Source organism: Carcharhinus amblyrhynchos, chromosome 4 (genome assembly GCF_965287045.1).
Source record: "Carcharhinus amblyrhynchos chromosome 4, sCarAmb.v2.hapA, whole genome shotgun sequence".
Classification (NCBI taxonomy): domain Eukaryota; kingdom Metazoa; phylum Chordata; class Chondrichthyes; order Carcharhiniformes; family Carcharhinidae; genus Carcharhinus; species Carcharhinus amblyrhynchos.
In genome coordinates this window covers 50,281,729-50,301,906 of record NC_137327.1, presented here as the reverse complement: position 1 = coordinate 50,301,906, position 20,178 = coordinate 50,281,729, and the positions used below count along the sequence as shown (strand labels likewise).

The following is a 20,178-nucleotide window of genomic DNA, read 5'->3' as shown; positions in this document are numbered from 1 at the left end:
ACCAGTTAAAAAACAATGACCCACTAATCTAAACCAATCCCTTTTCGTCCATAAACCTATCCACGGATCTCTTAAACGCCCCCAAACTAGGTGCATTTACAACTGCAGCAGGCAGGGCATTCCAATCCCTCACCACCCTCTGGGTAAAGAACCTACCCCTGACATCCGTCCTATAACTACCCCCCCCCCCCCCTTAATTTAAAGCCATGCCCCCTCGTGCTAGCTTTCTCCATCCGAGGAAAAAGGCTATCACTATCCACCCTATCTAAACCTCTAATCATCTTATATGTTTCAATAAGATCCCCTCTTAGCCGCCGCCTTTCTAGCGAAAACAACACCAAATCCCTCAGTCTCTCCTCATAGGACCTCCCCTCCATACCAGGCAACATCCTGGTAAACCTCCTCTGCACCCTCTCCAAAGCCTCCACATCCTTCCTGTAATGTGGGGACCAGAACTGCACACAGTACTCCAAGTGCGGCCGCACCAGAGTTATGTACAGTTGCAACATGACGCTGCGACTCCTAAATTCAATCCCCCTACCAATAAACGCCAAGACACCGTATGCCTTCTTAACAACCTTATCTACTTGATTCCCAACTTTCAGGGATCTATGTACACATACACCTAGATCCCTCTGTTCATCCACACTATTCAAAGTCCTCCCGTTAGCCCTATACTCAACACATCTGTTATTCCTACCAAAGTGAATTACCTCACACTTCTCCGCATTAAACTCCATCCGCCACCTCTCGGCCCAGCTCTGCAACCTGTCTAAGTCTCCCTGCAAACTATGACACCCTTCCTCACAATCTACCACACCTCCGACTTTGTCATCAGCAAATTTACTAATCCACCCGACTATACCCTCATCCAGATCATTAATAAAAATCACAAACAGCAGTGGCCCCAAAACAGATCCCTGAGGCACACCACTCGTAACCGAACTCCATGACGAATATTTACCATCAACCACCACCCTCTGTCTCCTATCTGCTAGCCAATTCCTGATCCAATTTCCTAGACTACCCTCAATCCCATACATCTGCATTTTCTGCAGAAGCCTACCATGGTGAACCTTATCAAACGCCTTACTAAAATCCATATATACCACATCAACTGCCTTACCCCCATCCACCTCTTCGGTCACTTTCTCAAAAAACTCAATAAGGTTAGTAAGGCACGACCTACCCGCTACAAAACCATGCTATCTCCAATCAATTCATTACTCTCCAAGTAACTATAAATCCTATCCCTAATAATTTTTTCTAAAACCTTGCCCACAACAGAAATAAGACTCACCGGTCTATAATTCCCGGGGAAGTCTCTGTTCCCCTTCCTAAACAATGGGACAACATTCGCTATCCTCCAATCTCCTGGCACTATACCTGTGACCAATGACGACCTGAAGATCAGAGGCTCTGCAATCACCTCTCTTGCCTCCCAGAGAATCCTAGGGTAAATCCCATCCGGACCAGGGGACTATCCATCCCATTCATCACCTTATATGTCTCAATGAGATCTCCCCTCATTCTTCTAAACTCTAACAAGTACAAGCCTAGTTTATTCAGCCTCTCCTCATAGCTCAACCCCCTCAACATAGAACATAGAACATTACAGCGCAGAACAGGCCCTTCGGCCCACGATGTTGCGCCGACCAGTTTTTTTAAAAAGAAACACTGACCCACAAATCTAAACCAATCCCTTTTCGTCCATAAACCTATCCATAGATCTCTTAAATGCCCCCAAACTAGGTGCATTTACAACCGCAGCAGGCAGGGCATTCCAATCCCTCACCACCCTCTGGGTAAAGAACCTACCCCTGACATCCGTCCTATAACTACCACCCCTTAATTTAAAGCCATGCCCCCTCGTGCTAGCATTCTCCATCCGAGGAAAAAGGCTATCACTATCAACTCCGGTATCAGCCTAGTAAACCTCCTCTGCACTCCTTCCAAGGCCAAAATATCCTTGCGTAAGTACGGCGACCAAAACTGCACACAGTACTCCAGCTGCAGCCTCACCAATGCCCTATACAGCCGCAGCAAGACCTCCCTACTTTTATATTCAACCCCCCTCGCTATGAAGGCCAGCATTCCATTCGCCTTCCTGACCACCTGCTGCACCTGGGTTTTTGCGACCCATGCACAAGGACCCCAAGGTCCCTCTGCACCGTCGCCTGCTGCAGTTTTTCGCCACGTAAGAAATAGTCCTTCCTACCATTATTCTATTTAGTGTAGGCCTCATTGTCCAGTGTCATTAAAGTTGGGTAAGTGGCCTTTTACACTCCTGTCCTTAATTGTCTTTTTTAACCCAGGAACTTGTGAACATACACATGAGTTAGGAGCAGGAGTAGGCCATTGGCTTGCCCAGCAATTCAATAAGATCGTAGTTGATCTGATGTGGCTTCAATGCCACATTCCGCGTTCACCCAATAAACAGTGACTCCCTTGTCAATTTCTGCATCTGTCTTAAAATATTAGTTTACTCTGCCTCCACTGCTCTCTGGGGAAGAGTTTAAAGATTCACGTTCCTCAGAGAAAACATTTCCTCTCATCTATCTTAAATGGAAAACCACTTATTTTAAACTGTTCCCTAGTTCTAGTCCCTCCCAAGAAGGAAAGCAACTTTTCAACATCTCTCCAGTCAAGTCTCCTCATGATCTTGTGTTTCAATCTTCTGAACTCCAATGGGTACAGGCCTATAGCATGTCCAATCTTATAAGATAACCCCCAATCCCAGGTATCATTCAAGTGAACCTCCTTTGAATTAATTCTAAGGCATTTATATCATTTCTTGAATAAGACTGATGTAAACAGTACTCCAGATGTGGTGTCACCAATCCCCTGTACAACTGTAGCAAAACGTTTTTAGATTCTATTCCCTTGCAATTAACATCACCATTCCATTTGCCCACCTAATCACTTGCTGCACCTACACTCTATCTTTTCCTGATTCATGTACCAGCACACCCAGATCCCTCTGTACCTCCAAGTACTCTCTCTCCATTTAAATAATATGCTACTTTTCTATTCTTCCTGCCAAAGTGGACAAGTTCACGTTTTCCTATGTTATACTCCATCTGCCAAAATTTTGTCCACTCTCAACCCATGTCACTTTGCAGATTCCTTATGATCTATCTTTGTGTCACCAGCAAATTTAGCAACCATCTATTCGATCCCTTCATCCACATCATTGATACAAATTGTAATTAGTTGTGATACCAGCACTGATTTAGTGATCAGATTGGGTCTTTTTCAGATTGGCACATTAACCCAAAAAACAAATTCTCCTGACCAAAACACTTCATATTAATGTTGTGAATGTCAACAATGTAGTTCTTACCTCCCACCCCAATCCTTCCCATTTTCAGATCTAATTTATCTGCTGAATCCTCAGAGTAATAAATCTGGTAATGGACTTAATTATCGTGAAAAATAACTCAAAATGTGAATAAAACAGATGATCAATATTATTAGTTGATGACATTTACTTGTCATCTGAAGTGAATTCAGTTTGGGATCCAAAGGAAAGCAACACTTATTGTTGTCAGAAGAGCTTCTCTGTGTTTTATGCAATGCTGTTCCCCAGTGGTTAGGGCACCATAAACATTTTTTAAAAAACTTGTAACAACAATTAATCACTATTGAAATTGACTTGAGTAAGGCAAGAGTACAATAAATGAAATGAATGGAAGTTCTATCATCCAAAAATGAGAAGTATCAACAGTCATTGCTCCTTGAATATTGCAATCTTGATCAGATGGTGTCATTGTTATCTTGAGTTACATATTTGTTCATTTACATTCCTGTTGCTTGCATGTATGAGCAATCACTTTCCACAACCCCCACCCTGATGGAGATTTTACACTTCAGTTGGATAATTTGAGGGCTTTTTTTCCAAAATATAAATTGTTTTTTTTTTTCAAAGCTGTTATTGCAGCCTTTGTTGAGGAATGGTTTACTTTTGTTTTCTAACCATCAGCCATATATTCTAGAAGGCCATTTGAGTGTTCTTGCCAGTTTGTGACATTTGGTATTGGTTAACCTACTGAAGCATCCAACATTCATTTGCACCTTTATGATTTTCAGAAGCTTGGCCCAATCTGCATTGATGGGACACCATTACAGTGGGTTTGGTGCCTCCAGATGGGATTGGCTTTGTACTGTTCCTAAAAAACTTGCCTCCAAATTTGGGTCAGGAAAATTAGGGCCAATTTCAGATTGTTATATTTTTTAAAAAGTGGTTCTAAGTCATAATGCACAGAAGCTCAAGGTTTGAAGAGATTTCAATCATTAGAATGGTAAAATCCTATCAGTTTATTCAAGACACCTAGGAGAAAAACTGTCAATCTTCCTTTTAATTCCCTTCCCACACATACAGGGCTATACTGGCATTTATGTTATCCTGGTTTCACAGATATTCATTTTCATCATGGTTTGACCTACGTTTGCCCATAAGATAACGTCTCAATTTTTTTCAGAATTCATTTTGATTTGAGATAAATAATTGGCCAAGAATTTGTTTCCCATAAGCTGTTTTCTAAAACAGTCCCCTTCCTGCACACAACTTTTAGCACTTACAAAATGTTATGCATTTATTTGTGCAAGCAAGAAAGCTTTTGACTAAACAGATTGCAATTGTTAGCTTGATGCTGGTTTATGGAGGGTTAATTTGCTCAGTTGGCTGGTCAGCTAGTTTGGGATGCAACAGCATGGGTTCAATTCCCATACCAGTTGAGATTATTCATGAAGGCCCCGCCTTCTCAACCTTGCCCCTTACCTGAGATATAGTGATCCTCGGGTTAAATCACCACCAATCAACTTTTTTCCCTTTTAAAGGGGAGAGCAGCCTCTGGTCAACAGGGTCTTTGGCAACTTTACCAGAAACTATCCTTTGAATCCAATGATTTTTGTGCCCAAAATGGAGAACGTATGACTCGGTGCTTTCTGTACTGCAGTAGTTGAGGGTAATTTGTGATATTAGGCAGCCTGAATTTGGAAAGAGCAGTTATTTTCTCAATTACCAATTCTTGAACGCACTCATGACAGAAGTGAAACCATTCTTATCTAGGATTTATCAAATTATTGGCCTCTTCAGTTATATTACATAAAGGTTCAAAAATGCCCTTCAATCAATCACATGATACAGTTTAGAATTTAGTTTCACTCAGTGCCTTGTATGGTAGGAATAACATCCAATTCAAATACAATTAGACAGATATATACAGACATAATTCAACATGAGAAATGAATCGGATGGAGGTGTGAAGAACTGTACAGAATCCTGGTCTGAAGAGACAGGACAGGTATTTCCTGTCCTGTCCTGTTTCTAGACCTAAAGATCCCTAAGGGTATTTCCTGTCCTGTCTTTTCAGACAAGGGACAGGTATTTCAGAAAACTGCCAGCATTAATTAAAAAACAATAGCATCTCAGTGAACTTAAGAGATCTGCTTATGATGTTACAGTGTCTCATGCATCATCAACAGCTAACATAATACTGAACACTGATAAAGTGGAAGTGAAGGTATCTGGCTGCATTAATGGGAGCTGAGCTCAAAACAAATGAGGTCGTAATGTTTCCACATGAAACATTGGTCAGATACTTGGAGCAATATCTACAATTCCGGCAATATAACAAACAGAATAATATTTATTGCCTTGTGGGCACAAGGATGAGCAGCAACCATGATTCTAGTTATCCAGTATGTAAACTCTGATAGTAGGTCAAAAAAGCTGAGTTAACTTTCTTTAAGAGATTTCAAAAAGCTATTAATGTTATGATGTGGATTGACTGGTAATGATCAGAACTTTATAGAAACTGATTCCAGTGTGAATGTTGGGCTAGAAAGTTAGTAGCAAGGTGGTGAATTGGGCGTAAACTTCCAAATAAACTGACAGTTGTAAATACTTAATGGCGTCCTTAGGCTCTGAAGACAGCTGGATCTGAAGAGGGAGAAAGGATTGCAAGTTAATAGTAGTACAGATATATAATCTTACAAAGGACGGACAATTTCTAGACCTAAAGATCCCTAAGGGTAATTTTGAACCCATGCTTTCTGTCTGTAGAAATGGCAGCGTGTGCTCAAAATCTGGAGAAACTCAGTGCAATTCGTGCCAGTGAGTTTGAGTTCTGATCTTCCAGCTCCTTTGCTGGCATGGTAATGTGAAATACACCGTGGATCAGGAAGCTTGTTTTAATACTTTAACATCTCATGAGCGTAGCGGCTCCGGTTGTGCGGGTAGAGGTGGGTGATGAGGGAGAAGTGCTGACTCCAATCAGGGTTGGGGAGGGGAGCCCCTGAGACCTCTGTGATGGACTAAGAGGTGTGGAGGGGGAAATGGGAATTGTTCCTGTTACGATTGGGGTGCCCTTTAAAGATGGTACCCTGATCTCACTGCAGCCATGTTTTTCCAGCCTAATGAGAGCCCCTCAGCACTGCTACCTGCATGGCAATATGAAATACAGCCCCTTGATTTTTTTTTAGGCAGTGTGTCATGAGGCTTGGAGAGAAAACTGGCCTGTTTCTCTTTCTCACTAGAAACAACACACTGCCACTTTTTTGTTTAAAGTTCCCACCTCTTTGCGGTCTTTAAGAAATATGTTCTAAATCAATTGAATCAAGTATCTTTCGACTGTCATTGAAATTCCAAAAACCCAATTGCACTTGCATATGGTAGTTGCATGAAGAAATAAAAGTTCCATTACTTAAGACACATGTTTATTCTTTGTGGAGATGGAACAATATTCAAAGTTTTTGGATTATCAGAAAGTTTCAGGTTGCAACATGAGAAGTATCTGTGTACATTGCAGTGTCCCTGCCTTGCATTCCAGCCTTCGGTCAAAGAATTATGATATGACTCACGAAGGCCTTCATACATTATTAATGACAAAAGCCACTCCTCCAGAGTCTGTTAAATATGTCCTCGGATATTTGTGTGTGAATGTTGAAATACACCCAATAAAATGAAGAACATGTGTCATGGGTAATCCCGCGTGCTCCATACACGATTGCATCTGCATTTAATATTCAACTAATTGCTTGCTAAAGATTGTTCTCATTCTGTACTCTCTCTCTGGCTCTCTCTGCAGGTACGTGGTACCTTTGGTTTGGACTCCTATTGTAATCTTCCTTAGTTGGTACAGCTACACTGAGCTGGCCCAAGGCAACGCTCGAGTTTTCACATCTTTTGCAGCAGGTATTTCACCAATCTCGGAACAGCAAGTATCCAAAATTACGTAATAGAGTTTTCTTAATGACGTTTGGTCCACTATTGATGTCTTCTCACCGTTTTGTCCCTCCAAGGCTGTTACTCATGAAGTGGCATTTTGATTTTAAAATTATATCTGGTAGGCTGTGGGCATTTAGAAGTCTCTCCGGTGGAAAGATAGCGATGCATAGTTTAGAAGCTGAGATTGGTGCTGTAGATGATTCGGCAAGCAGGGGACAGTCCAAAGAATGAATTAATTGATACATATCTATTTGTGTGTCTTATCCAATTATCAAAATACAAGGCAATGTTGGCAGCAGCCAGGCAAGCATATTGACCAAGAATTGCCATTTCAGGGGTATGAAGAGGAAAAGGGGAAAGTAAAAATGTTCTCATGTAGTTTTTCATTATCAGCTTAGGGATATAAGGAAACAGAGCAGGATCTGATGACATTCAAAAACTTTAATGGAACATCAACTATTGAGTAATCTAATCTTTTTTAATGTGGGTGATTCTGAATGTGGAGAGGTGCAAAGTGATTGCTCCTTGTCTTACAGATGTCAGTGATTTATTAATGGTTTCTCTCTTTCTGTAGAATATTCCATCCCCGTCCACAAGTACTGCTTTCCCTTTTTATTCTTGCTCGGGATGTTTCTCTGGTCCCTGGTTGAGTATCTGATCCATCGGTATCTTTTCCATATGAAACCGCCGGCCAGCAATTACTACCTCATCACGCTTCACTTCATGCTTCATGGGCAACACCACAAGGTGATTGGATAGATTCCTACGTGATCTGAAATTATAAGTGGGGATGCTACAATTTGATTTTCGTAATGAAATTCTTTTTCAAATTCTTTTAAAACTAATTGTTATTGAATTTTAAATTTGATGTTGCATCTTGAATCTTTAGCATAAGCAGGTTTATAAATTTCATTTCTTTCGTTGTTGAAACACCTGATATTTGTTCACTTTGCTGTTATCAGGCATTTTTATAGGGCCCTTCATTCATCTTTTTCATAGCAGTGCAGTTTTTTTTAATAACTTAAAACACCACAAATCCGTAACTAGTTTTGTCTTTCAGATCACTCAGTGATGGACATGACGAGTCCATCCCTGCAACTTCTACACCTAGCATTCCCTGACATTGACAGCCGCATAAACTGGTTGTCAAAATACAGAACTTGGGAGGAAGCAACCATTTTATTGCATTACCATTGTGAAAGTTCACAGGAAAGTGCATGTTTCACATTGCTAGCAGCATCCCAACTTTTCTATTGTAAATGGTGTCAAATTAAAATGTACAGTATCTTCATTTTATATGAAGCCACAAATTAAGTAGACTTCCAAATTATTCCCATAAATAGAGGTACACAGAATCGTCAAGATGCTTCTGCCCTTCCTGCTCTGAGTTGTATCTCCATGCCTTTAAAGTATTCCATGTAGAGTCACTGGAATAGGTTTGCCAAATCTGAAGAAATGTGAAGCATTTCGAGAGTGCAGCCCTACTTATAAGCTTAATTGTAGCCTTGTGATATAGTGCCAACCTTGCAGTGGCAAGGTTAATTGTAGTATTGCACACTTTATTAAACTTGTGGTGGAAAGTTTTTTTTGTAAAGTAGGAACTTTTTAATGTTTTGACTAATGGTTGACTCTTAACTGATAAAAGAATATTGAGCAAATAAAAGCAAACTTCGATTTATATTTGACATTCTAGGTAACTCCCTTTTAAATGTCTTTGCATTGCCATTTTGGTTTCTACCATTGTATTTGGACATTATTTTGAACAACATTCTCCAACTTCTGCTTTCCTGTCAGAGGTATTCCTGGCTACCTGACATGCAGGGATATTGACTTCTCAAAATCAGCAAGTCGTTAAAAGCTTCATATCGTTCTGAGCTGATACTGAAAGCTTTATGGTTCGCTTCTGAACTTTGACTGCTTAATTCAATGCTGTCACAGGCAGACTTACTCCGCTCCATACTCTCTGCTGGCCTTGATATCTGTATAAATGGCATTTCCTTCATATAGGATTTTACTGATCATGCTATTTTTGGGAGTAGGATCATGATCAAAAGTGTCATCTGTTACTTTTAGTCCACCACCCTCCCGTTGCCATTTATTCTCCCACATACTTTTAAGCTATCAGATCATTGTGACTACAAACAATAGCCAAGGGTCTGGTTCATATTTCTGAAACCCTAAGAGTCTAGGTAATCTCACTCTGAGGATGCATTTTCTTCTGCAACTAATTAAATTTCTGGTTCATTTTCCAGAGTGTTGGGTTCATATTTTAATAAGGAATTCTTCCTCACCAAGTCTTTTGGCACATGTTTTGCTATCATGTCCAAGAACAGTTTTATCTTTAGGTGATTGTATACAATTTGTGATTTCAGGTCTGATGGCCATTTATACACTCATCCCATTTTCTCTTTCAATAGAAATCTATGGATACAAAAACTTTGACTCCAATTGTGAAAAGCTATAAACTGCATCAGACATAATGTAACGAAAGCAAAATTTCTGCAATGCTGGAGATCTGAAATAGAGAGATTGATATTAAACACCTCAGCAGGCCTGGTAGCACGTGTGGAGAGAGACACAGAGTTAATGTTTACAGTGTCAAAGAATATACAGGGAGGGGAGTGTATGAATCAGGTTGTTGAATTGGCTGATCAGCCATAATCATAATAAAAGGTGGAGTAGGCTCAAAGGGCCAAATGGCCTACTCCTATTTTCTTTGTTTATCTCCAATAGTCATTTAAAGCATTTTGTTATACTTAATATCACGTAATCAATTCCAGCATTATTGCATGTGGTGCATCACTCCCCATAGTGCTTTGAAAATAGCATTCATTCTGCTTGGGTTTAGTTATCAATCATGTTGGTGAGTTTTTAACACCTTTTATGGTGGAACCATCATTAGCGAGAGTTACAACTGGGCTTGTGAAATTGGGTGATAACAAGAAGTTTCCATGGCAACATATTTGAGATTTCCTCAGCAATTCGGTGCATGGATGTGATGCTCCTTAATAGAATAAGCATGGCAGCTATCTACTTTATTTGATAAAAGTTCAGGTGAACATATAGGCAAAGCGTTGCTACGTGTACACCAGAATAGCTAGTTTCACAAGATTGTGCACGTTCATTCTACTCGAGTAGATTCCTTTATGTTCCATTGGAATGGTTGCTATGTGACATGAAACCTTGAGGTTGATGGTCACATATCATCAGAATTAACCTGCAATTTCCCTACCCGCTCATAGTATTGATCATATTTTGAAATAGTGCTAAAGCTCTCTGGAGGATGTTTTTTAATTAGATCTTCATTCTGTCTGTACTATTTTGAGAATGCTATCATAAATTGTAACAACTTATTTCTTTGATGTTTAACCAGAACTTGTGCAGTTCACAAGCTGTGAACAAAGCACCTGCAATGTGGGAAGATGCTGAAATAGGCTTTTACTCAGTGATCTCTACCCTACCAAATTAAGTTGATCCAATACTGAACTCAATAAAGGGGAAATTCCTCGCTGTTTAAAAGATTGTAGCGTAAAAACTGTAGATAATTTTAGTGTCACTACCAATTACATATTTTTAAAAATTCATTGGAAGTTGGAAGCAGAAATCACTAAATTAGCAATTCACTCTTAGACTTGCACTTAAATCATGATCTGTTATTACTATGTACAATATATCACAAAGCACTTCTGCAGCTACGATGCTGATCCTGCAAAATTTCAGATGGCTGATATCCAGATTGAGTAGCAACTTAAAAAAAAATGAGGGTACGTTTGTGCAATAGATTTTCTCTCTCATAACCTTCTTTCTGCAGTCTCTCATTGGTGGTTGCAAAGCTATTGGAGAGACTGCTAGGGATAGGATTTACGCACATTTGGAAAAGCGTGGCCCATTTGGGAAAAGTCAGCGTGGCTTTGTATGGGACAGATCATGTCTTTTTTGTTTCGAGGACATGACAAAGGTGATCGATGAGGGTAGAGCAGTGGATGTTGTCTACATGGATTTTAGTAAAGCTTTTGGCAAGATCCCTCATGGTAGGCTCAGAAGATTAAGATGCATGGGATCTATGGTTACTTGGCATCTTGAATACAGAATTGACTTGCCCATAGAACTCAGTAGTACTGGAAGGATGTTCCTCTGGCTGGAGATCCATGACTTGTGGTGTTCTGCAGGGATCTGTGCTGGGACCTTTACTGTTTGTGATTATGTATGATGTGGAAATGCCACCGTTGGACTGGGGTCGGCACATTAAGAAGCCTGAATATAGGTTAAAGTCCAGCAGGTTTATTTGGAATCTCGAGCTTTCAAAGCACTGTTCCCTCATCAGGTGAGTGATGAAGACTCACCTGATGAAGGAGCAGCGCTCTGAAAGCATGTGATTCCAAATAAACCTGTTAAACTTTAATCTGGTGTTATGAGACTTCCTATTGCAATATATGACTTAAATGAAAAAGTAGATTGGTGGGTTATTCAGTTTGCAGATGACACACACATAGGTGGAGTTGTGGAAAGGTAGGTAGGTTGCCAAAATATACAACAGGATATAGATCAGCAACAGATATGGGCGGAGAAATGACAAATAGAATTTTTTGGAGAATCCCAGCTTTGATCTCAAAGTGCAGAAGACTTGCGTGGATTAAACTCCAAGTTCCCAATTTGTGGGAAAACGGGAATAAATCCTACTAGTTATTTTAGCGTTATTTCCAGAACGAATCTCTAACAATCTGTGCGTTAGAGTGCCCTAGCATGATTCACTCTGAAAATCAGGGGGCGGGGTCTATATTTGTCTGAGAGGCTGGCAGATAGCGCAGAGCGGGTCATTTGCACCAATCTCTCAGAACACAGATTAGTGCATGTGTTGCTGCCCCGCATTGCTGGCCTGCCGATCACTGGCCAGCTCAATAGCTGGACGGCCCCAGCTCCCTCGCTCTGCCTGCGATCCCTGCGCAGAGTGGCAGCAGGAAACCCCTTCCCCCACTTGCACTATTCGCACTCCCCATGGCCCTGCCTTGGAAAGTGCCGTGGTGTCAGGCTGGCAGTGCCCAACAGGACACTCCGCTTATCCCTGACCTCCGGGGTGGGGGGGTCCCAATTGCCTCTGTTCACTCCCGTGGGGTTGGCTGCCTATTCCCTGTTAGTGGGGAGCAGGAGTAAACCTGGGGGTGTCAAGGGAGTGGTGGGGGGAACACTAGCAGGCCCAGAGATTTCAGTCCTGTGCCACCTATTGAAATGGAAGCTAAGATTTCCAGGTACTAAACAGCTCTGCACCAATTTTCAGTGCAAAGCTGATACACTGGAAATCTTTGACTGGGAGACCATGTAGACTGTGGCACTCCCCGCGGGAAGCCAGCAAAATGGTCTTTGCTGATGTGTCCCGGCCTGCTTTATTGCTTGAGCAGCGCAGTGAGCTAGGAGAATCATCCCCACCACCACCGCCCCTCCCCGCCATATGTTCAGGGTAAATAAACAAATAATGGCCGGATCCTGAATAGCAGATGTACAGCAGGATCTTGGGGTTCAAGTCTATAGCTCCCTGAAAGTGGCCACGTAAGTAGATAAGATGGTAAAGAAGATCTATGGCATTCTTACCTTTATTGGTCAGGGCATTGAGTTTAGAGTCAGGATGTCATTTTGCAGCTTTATAAAACTTCGGTTAGGCTGCATTTTAAGAGTATTATGTTCAATTCTGCCACGTTACAGGAAGGATGTGGAGGCTTTGGAGAGGATGCCAAAGAGATTTACCAGGATGCTATCTGAATTATCCAGTATAAGCTATAAGGAGAGGCTGGACAAACTAGGGTTGTTATCTCTCACTGTGGGCACTTGAGGGGAGACCTGATGGTCTATAAAATTGAGAGGCATAGATAGGGTTGACAGTTGAACCTTTTTCCCAGATTTGAAATGTCTAATAGTAGGGGGATTGCATTTAAGGTAGAGGGGGAAAATGCAAAGGAGATTTGAAGGCAAGTCTTTTGTGCAAAGAGCAGTAGGTGTCTGCCAGGGTAGTGGTGCAGGCAGATATGATGGGGGTGTTTTGGGGACCTTTTTAGATATCTCATGAATGTACAAGGATTAGAGAGATATGGACCAAGGCCAGGTAGGAGGGATTAGCTTAATTTGGTATCAGGTCCAGAACAACATTGTGGGTCAAAGGGCCTATTCCTGTGCTGTTATGCTCTATGTTCTTTATGCAATGCAAATAAGCTTTTATTTACATGATCAAAAATTTCCACTCTCCCAGCTAGTTTAGAGAGTGAGGCACCATTCTTGAAAAATAAAATCCTTTGTCCGTCAAGGCTTTCACTATTTAGCAAATTTCTTTCTATTTTCTATACTCCGCACCCCTGCATGTGCACCCACTGTCCCCAAAAATAAAACCCCAATTATAGCAGAAAGTAAATATTAAAACCCAAGCTTTGAACACAAATCCTTCCTCCTGCCCTTTTTAAAGATGTGAAACCTGCATGTTCAGCTAGGTCTCGATGCTGAGAACTAGCTGTGCAGTAGATCTGTTACAGCACTCATTTGTATGTTTCTAAATTAAAAGCATGTAGAAGGCTGTATTTGGTGAATATTGTGCACCTAAGCAAACCTGTAATGTTAAGATTAAGTATTCTCTCTCCTCTCTGCAGTCTCCATTTGATGGTTCACGTTTGGTCTTCCCGCCTGTTCCAGCATCATTCGTTGTAGCATTATTTCTCGCTGCTTTCCACTTGTTTGCTCCAGGAGCTGTCGGCATGTCTATCTTTGTTGGAGGTCTATGTGGCTATGTTGTCTATGATATGATACATTATTATCTACATTATGGATCTCCGAAGAAGGGCAGCTACCTCTATGGACTTAAAGCATATCATGTTAAACATCATTTTGAACACCAAAGATTAGGTATATACAACTACTTTTTAACATGTTCGTAATTAATAAAGAAATTGGTGAATTATTGCACTTTTTTCTCCCTTCCAGCTGTGCCCAACTAATTAAGTGTTTCCTGTGCTAGCAGGAGTGTGAGAAAAGCCAGGCTGAGTAGCTTATTCACCCTTAAAAGTGCAAAATTTATTATCTGTGCACAGCTAGGTGGAAGCTATCCTTTGGAATTTGAGCCCAGAATTTATGCTAACGTTTCCATGTTTTACTTGGAGTGCTATATTCTGAAGAGACAGTGGCCTTTCCTGATTGTTCAAATAGACATTGAAGGTACGATCGGCATAAGGTGAAGAGCTGGGAGTTCATCCTGGATGTTCTGGACAATAATCCTCCATCCAGCACCCCTCAAAGGTTGATGTCAGTTTCAGTGAAGTACCGGTGAATGTTGACTGTACTGGGCCCACTGTGTGAAATATAGTGTGAGGCTAATATCTGACAGATGTCAGTCCTAGAAAATGCTGCCAGTTTGTACTTTAGGAATCCAAAGTTCATATCCGATATTAGAGGAAAGCAGGCTTCAGAGTATGTGCTCTGTTGTGGCAATGTGTCTTATTCCCAATTTTAGATGTTCATTAACCACAAATGTGAAAGAGATGTATTTTGGATACTCAAGACATCCACATACTTTTTTTGGTCCTATCCAGCTTGTTAATATAACTCTTTCAACAAGCTTTGTGAGCCTGGAAGTGTATTTTTGTGGATTTCTTTGAATTCAATGTTGTCATTGAGAATCCTATGGTGGGTGTCATTTGTGGGCAGCTCCACTCAATCAAATTCTCAATCATAGAACCCTACAGTGCAGAAAGAGGCCATTCGGCCCATCAAGTCTGCACCAACCACAGTCCCACACAAGCCCTACCTCCACATCCCTATACACTTACCCACCAGTCCCTCAAACCGATGCATCCCAGGACACTAAGGGGCAATTTTAGCATGGCCAATCAACCTAACCCGCACATCTTTGGAGTGTGGGAGGAAACCCATGCAGACACGAGAATGTGCAAACTCCACACGGTGACCTGAGCCAGGAATCGAACCCAGGTCCCTGGAACTGTGAAGCAGCAGTGCTAACCACTGTGCTACCGTGCTGCCCCTGTTTATAAACGTGACATTCCAGACTTGCTTTAGGTTTCAAGTTAATTCCGAGGGTTTTATTTTCAACTGAGTAGCCGATTTGAATTCTCACCTTTGCTGACACTATGGGGATTGGGTGCAAGAAGAAAATGATGTTTGCTTGACCTTTTGTGGGAGTAAATTTAGAAGTAAGAGGGGCTCTGCCCAAACGTATGCAAAAGATTCAAACTGTTTATCCTCCAGTAGGTTACAAATACAAACTGCTTGTCCTTAGTACAGAGTCCAATAAATCTGAAAATATCCAAAGATGAACCACTGAGTAGATTTCCCATTAGAAAGGGAGACTGAGGATTTTCTTCCCCAGAGGAAGTGCAAGTGTCCCTGTTGTGATCTTGTGCATTTGCTTTCACAAAGGCATGAATAAGGCTTTCAACAGTGGGTGAGTTGCGGCAGGAGAGGAGTGAATGGTATTAAGTAGGATGGCCCAGTGGTTAGCTCTGCTGCCTCACAGAGCCAGGGACCCAGGTTCAATTTTGGCCTCGGGTGACTGTCTGCGTGGAGTTCGACATTCTCCCTGTGTCTGCGTGGGTTTCCTCTGGGTGCTCCGGTTTCCTCTGACAGTCCAAAGATGTACAGGTTAGGTGGATTGGCCATACTAGGGGACACTAGGGTAAATACATGGGGTTGCATGGATAAGATCTGGATGGGATTGTGGTCGATGCAGACTTGATGGGCTAAATGGCCTCTTTCTGCACTACAGGATTTTATGGTACATTTTCAAACAAATAGTTTTCCCCAGAGAATAATGGTTTATTCTGGGAAGCATTGCCAAGATGCTAAGAACAGGTGCTATGATTTTTCAAATCTTTCTGCCTACAAGTGGCCCCTCTCCATGTCTCAACCTGGACATTGGATGGTTGCAAGTTATTTGAGTTGAGGGCAGAAGTAGGGAAGAGATGTGTACCATGACCAAACATGATCACGTCATGAAAGGCATGTGTACTTTTTGTTTTGAATGGTGGTCATAGGAAATGTAATCAAGGGTAGGAATCTCAGCTTTTTCCTTCTCATAAAGTCCAGAGAAATGGTCTAATTGATGTTCTCAGCTAAAATGAATATAGATCTGGAAATTAGCCTGGAACATTGCAGTCAGTAAGACTCAATGAAGTTCTTCATTTTGCATAGTCACAAATTTCATTAAAGTTTATTTTGGTATCATCAAGTATAATGCAACTTCTAACCTGCAGCATTTATTTCCCCTCCCCCATTTAGGATTTGGAATTACGAGTCGGTTTTGGGACTACCCATTTGATACAGTAATTCCAGAAGAAACTTTCGAGAAGCATCACTGATGTCTAATGATTGGTCTCCAAATCCACACTATTAATGCCTTGTCAATCAGCCAGCCACTTGAGAATCTCTATCTGGATACATCTTATGTATGGCCAAGCCCAAGTCTTATCATCTTCAGCTACATGTAGGATTTCTTCTGTACTATGAGAAGGCAAAAAAAAAGCTTCACTGTTATCTGAATTGTCCAAATATAATATCCCAATGTTTTCTAACAAAAGTGCCTGATCTCGGGGAGCTGTTGCCTGTTGATCAATATTTATTAATTGTTAAATGTATATTTTTTTGGACCTTGATATCTATAATAAATCTTATCAAAGTGGTTATGTATTGTAGGAAGTATTAACACTAAAGTTTGGGTTTTTGAACTTCATGCAGTTTATGGGTTAGTTACTTGGAAAAAAGGGAAATCAAGCTGCACAATTTAATTTATCATTCAGATTTTACTTGTTTTGTTATAATTCCATGTTTGTAGTTGTGAGGAACAATGAAACTCTCATTCCAAAATTCTGACTTTCTTTCCTTAATATTTTAACTGCTTAAATTTACCAGACAAATATCTATACTTACCAATCTCCAATTAAAGCTTTATCAGTACAAAAACCTTTTCCTTAATGTTAGATACCATTTGGGATTTGTTAATGTCGGTGTCATGCTATTCCTTTCCAAGTAGTGTGATATCCAAATTTGTTGTAGATTTTTGGAGTTTGGGTTATAATGTGATGTTGCTGTACCAACTTTCAGTTGGTCATCAAATTCCTCCAGCATTTTGCGTACGTCTGCCCATTACTGTGCATTTAATCCTTATCTTTAAATGTCAGACACTTGTGCACCCCGCCATGCTTGTTGAAAGAGCAGGCTGCTTTAAATTCACCAGTATTTAACATAAATATGGGCTGTAAAGAAAACTTGCCCCTTTCTCCACCTTTCAAAGGGAATTAAAAACACATTTTCCCTGTTAACATAACCTTAAAACAAAAATGGAAAGAAACTTTTTAGAAGAGCTGGCATTGTGATTTTTGACTCTACTTATCTCTGGGTTAAGGGGCTTGTGTTGCACTTTATAAGGTTGGTGGTTTTGTCAGTCTGTTTGTGGAACAGTATAGACCAATATACACAGGTGGATGTTTGTAACCAGCAGAAGAAAATAAGGAAAGTTTTTGACAAATGGAAGTTGGAGAGAAAATGGTGGATGCTGGAAGCATAATTAGTTTGATATTTAGCCTGTTGCTATTGTGCACTAAAAGAATTTTATATTTTTTTGGTGTAGGATGTTGTTGAGCATTCCCCCTGCCCCAATCTCAGGCTTTAATCAAACTTGATCCTCATAACATTTGAATCTTGTATGCTTTGGGCATTGACTATATTATGAATGTAACCTTGGGCTGACTAGTTCCTCTACTTTCTGGAACAGTATGCTGGCTTAACTATGCAGTTAAAGAAATTTCATTTTTACTGTTTTACTGCAAATATTGACGCATTTATGAATGCTTGAGTCTATATAAGGTGAAATGTAATTGTAAATAAAGTATGTATATTTTGAAAGTAGTTTTTTTGTCCAAATTCTCTTCCCAAGCAATGTTGTTAATTTCTTACTAGCATTCTAATAATGTCACAGGTTTTTTGACTTAATTCCAGATTCAGAAATGATGCAGCTATTTTCAAGCCTGACCCAGCTTGTGAATAAACCTTGGTCAGTCATCACAATTGTTGGGATATGCCTGGCGATCAAAATGCAGTAGGAGTTTTTGCATATGTATATAGGCCAAAGCTTTAAAGTATATAAGGCATTACTTTTATACTGCGTCTTACGTCGATTTTTTTGTGCACTAATGACTTTTAGTTTAGAAACTAAATTCATGTGCTAATTCTTAGAACCATCAGTACCTACAGATAATAAAATAAGAAAAACTAAATGATCTGTTCAAACTCTAATCAGGCCCCTGGGTCTGGCAGTTACCTAATTTCCTTTGCAAAATAGGTGTCAGCTATGGTGGACCAGTGCCTGCTGTTAATTGCTTGCTGTAACATTGCTATAGGTTGATCACCACCACTGACAAAGCTGGAAAATGAAACACAATTGCCAGTTTTCTTGAAGGGAAAAACTAAACTGAAGGACTAACAAATCCAATTCCTCTCTTCCTTTTACATGATGCTCTTTCTTATCTCCATTCTGATCTTGGGAATAAAATTGTTCCTCACATGTAAAATGTCATGTAAAACAGAATCTAAAATGTAGAGGTGAAATTGGGCATTACTGAAATGTGTACTAGACCTGGTATGTTGTGGACATATGTGAGCATTTTTTTTACAAACAATTATGAACTCAGTAACTGAGTGATATGGTAAAACTATCTCACTTGGGGTTCTGTGAAACTACGTTGAAATTGCAGAGTGGATTGTACCCCATGTACAGCATTGCTCCAGTAATTCCAAATGTAGAATCTTGTGTAATGTTAATGAATTTATATTGGCAATATTGTATCAAATTGCTTTTTATGATTGACTTAAGTGTTAATAAATTTCTAGTTTATAAAATGAGCTAAGTTGAGGCCTATAAAGAGTTTTGTTGCAGATTGCTAACTTGTGACTATAAAATTAATCTACCAAGCACTGAGTTGTCAGACTGCAATTCATTTACAATTAATTGTTTAATAAATTTGTCTTTTGGAACAATATTAACAATAAGAAAGTTATTATTGACTTCAGTTTTGATCTATTTTTTTCAGTTTCCAATTTGAAAGGCAAAACTATACTCCTGGAGATTAAATTTGTTGTGCTTTAATCTCCAGGTGAGTTTTGAATGATGTCTCTTCTCCAGGAGCATTCCCACAAAAAGTGGAATGGGGAAATTTGGTGAAAATTATGCTTAAATTGTATGTGGAAAGCTAATTGCATGATGGGAGTTTAATATCATCATGTGGCCTCAGGCACTCTGCTTTATGTCACAATACTCTGGGAGGAGAGCTGGGAGTTGTATTTTTCCCTGTGTCAGTTAGCAGATTTGATACTTGTTGGGCATCATGCTGAAAACCATCTGAGATGGCTATTGAGTATTTGAGTAGGTAAGAGAAAAATTCTTAAAGGAGAAAGCAATGAATAGAATGCTCAGAGAGTGAACAATGATAAAATCTGGCAAAAGACCAATTTTCCATTTCCACTTCCACAAATCTTAGCTATGAAAAAAAACAAATTGATGCTGCTATTAGCTATTATACAACTCCTGAAAAGTAGTTTGTTTACTAAAATGGGTTTTTGAAAACTTTTAAACTTATTTACAACACTGCTGCCCTGTTCATGTGTTTGAGCTTTGCTTGTGCTCCCTGGGACACCGTCACATCCTGACCAGGAACAGAGGAAACTGATGTATAATAGTGACTACTAAATGGTGGAGACTACTCCTAAAATTTGGCCTCTGACCATGGGGCTAAAAGGTGCGTTTCTTACTAGAGAGAGAGAGAGAGAGAGAGACTGGGTGATGAAAAGTGAACTGTCCTAGAGACGCTCAGGTGCGTCAATTCTAAAGGAAGTCCGTTGATATGAAACATGACTCTGACTCTGTTTCTCTCTCTGTATATACCATCTGACCTGAGTATTTCCAG

General features: G+C 40.2%; 1 protein-coding gene across 1 annotated transcript in view; it reads left to right on the top strand.

Annotated features, from left to right (window-relative positions):
• fa2h (fatty acid 2-hydroxylase) overlaps window positions 1-19,189 on the top strand; it is a 107,154-nt gene extending 87,965 nt beyond the window's left edge. Inside the window, exons 4-7 of the mRNA XM_080187131.1 lie at window positions 7,092-7,198; window positions 7,806-7,978; window positions 13,861-14,113; window positions 16,499-19,189. Coding sequence (XP_080043257.1) covers window positions 7,092-7,198; window positions 7,806-7,978; window positions 13,861-14,113; window positions 16,499-16,578 — 613 coding nt within the window. The 3' untranslated portion in view covers window positions 16,579-19,189. The remainder of the gene's footprint in view (window positions 1-7,091; window positions 7,199-7,805; window positions 7,979-13,860; window positions 14,114-16,498) is intronic.
• Window positions 19,190-20,178: the final 989 nt, after the last annotated feature.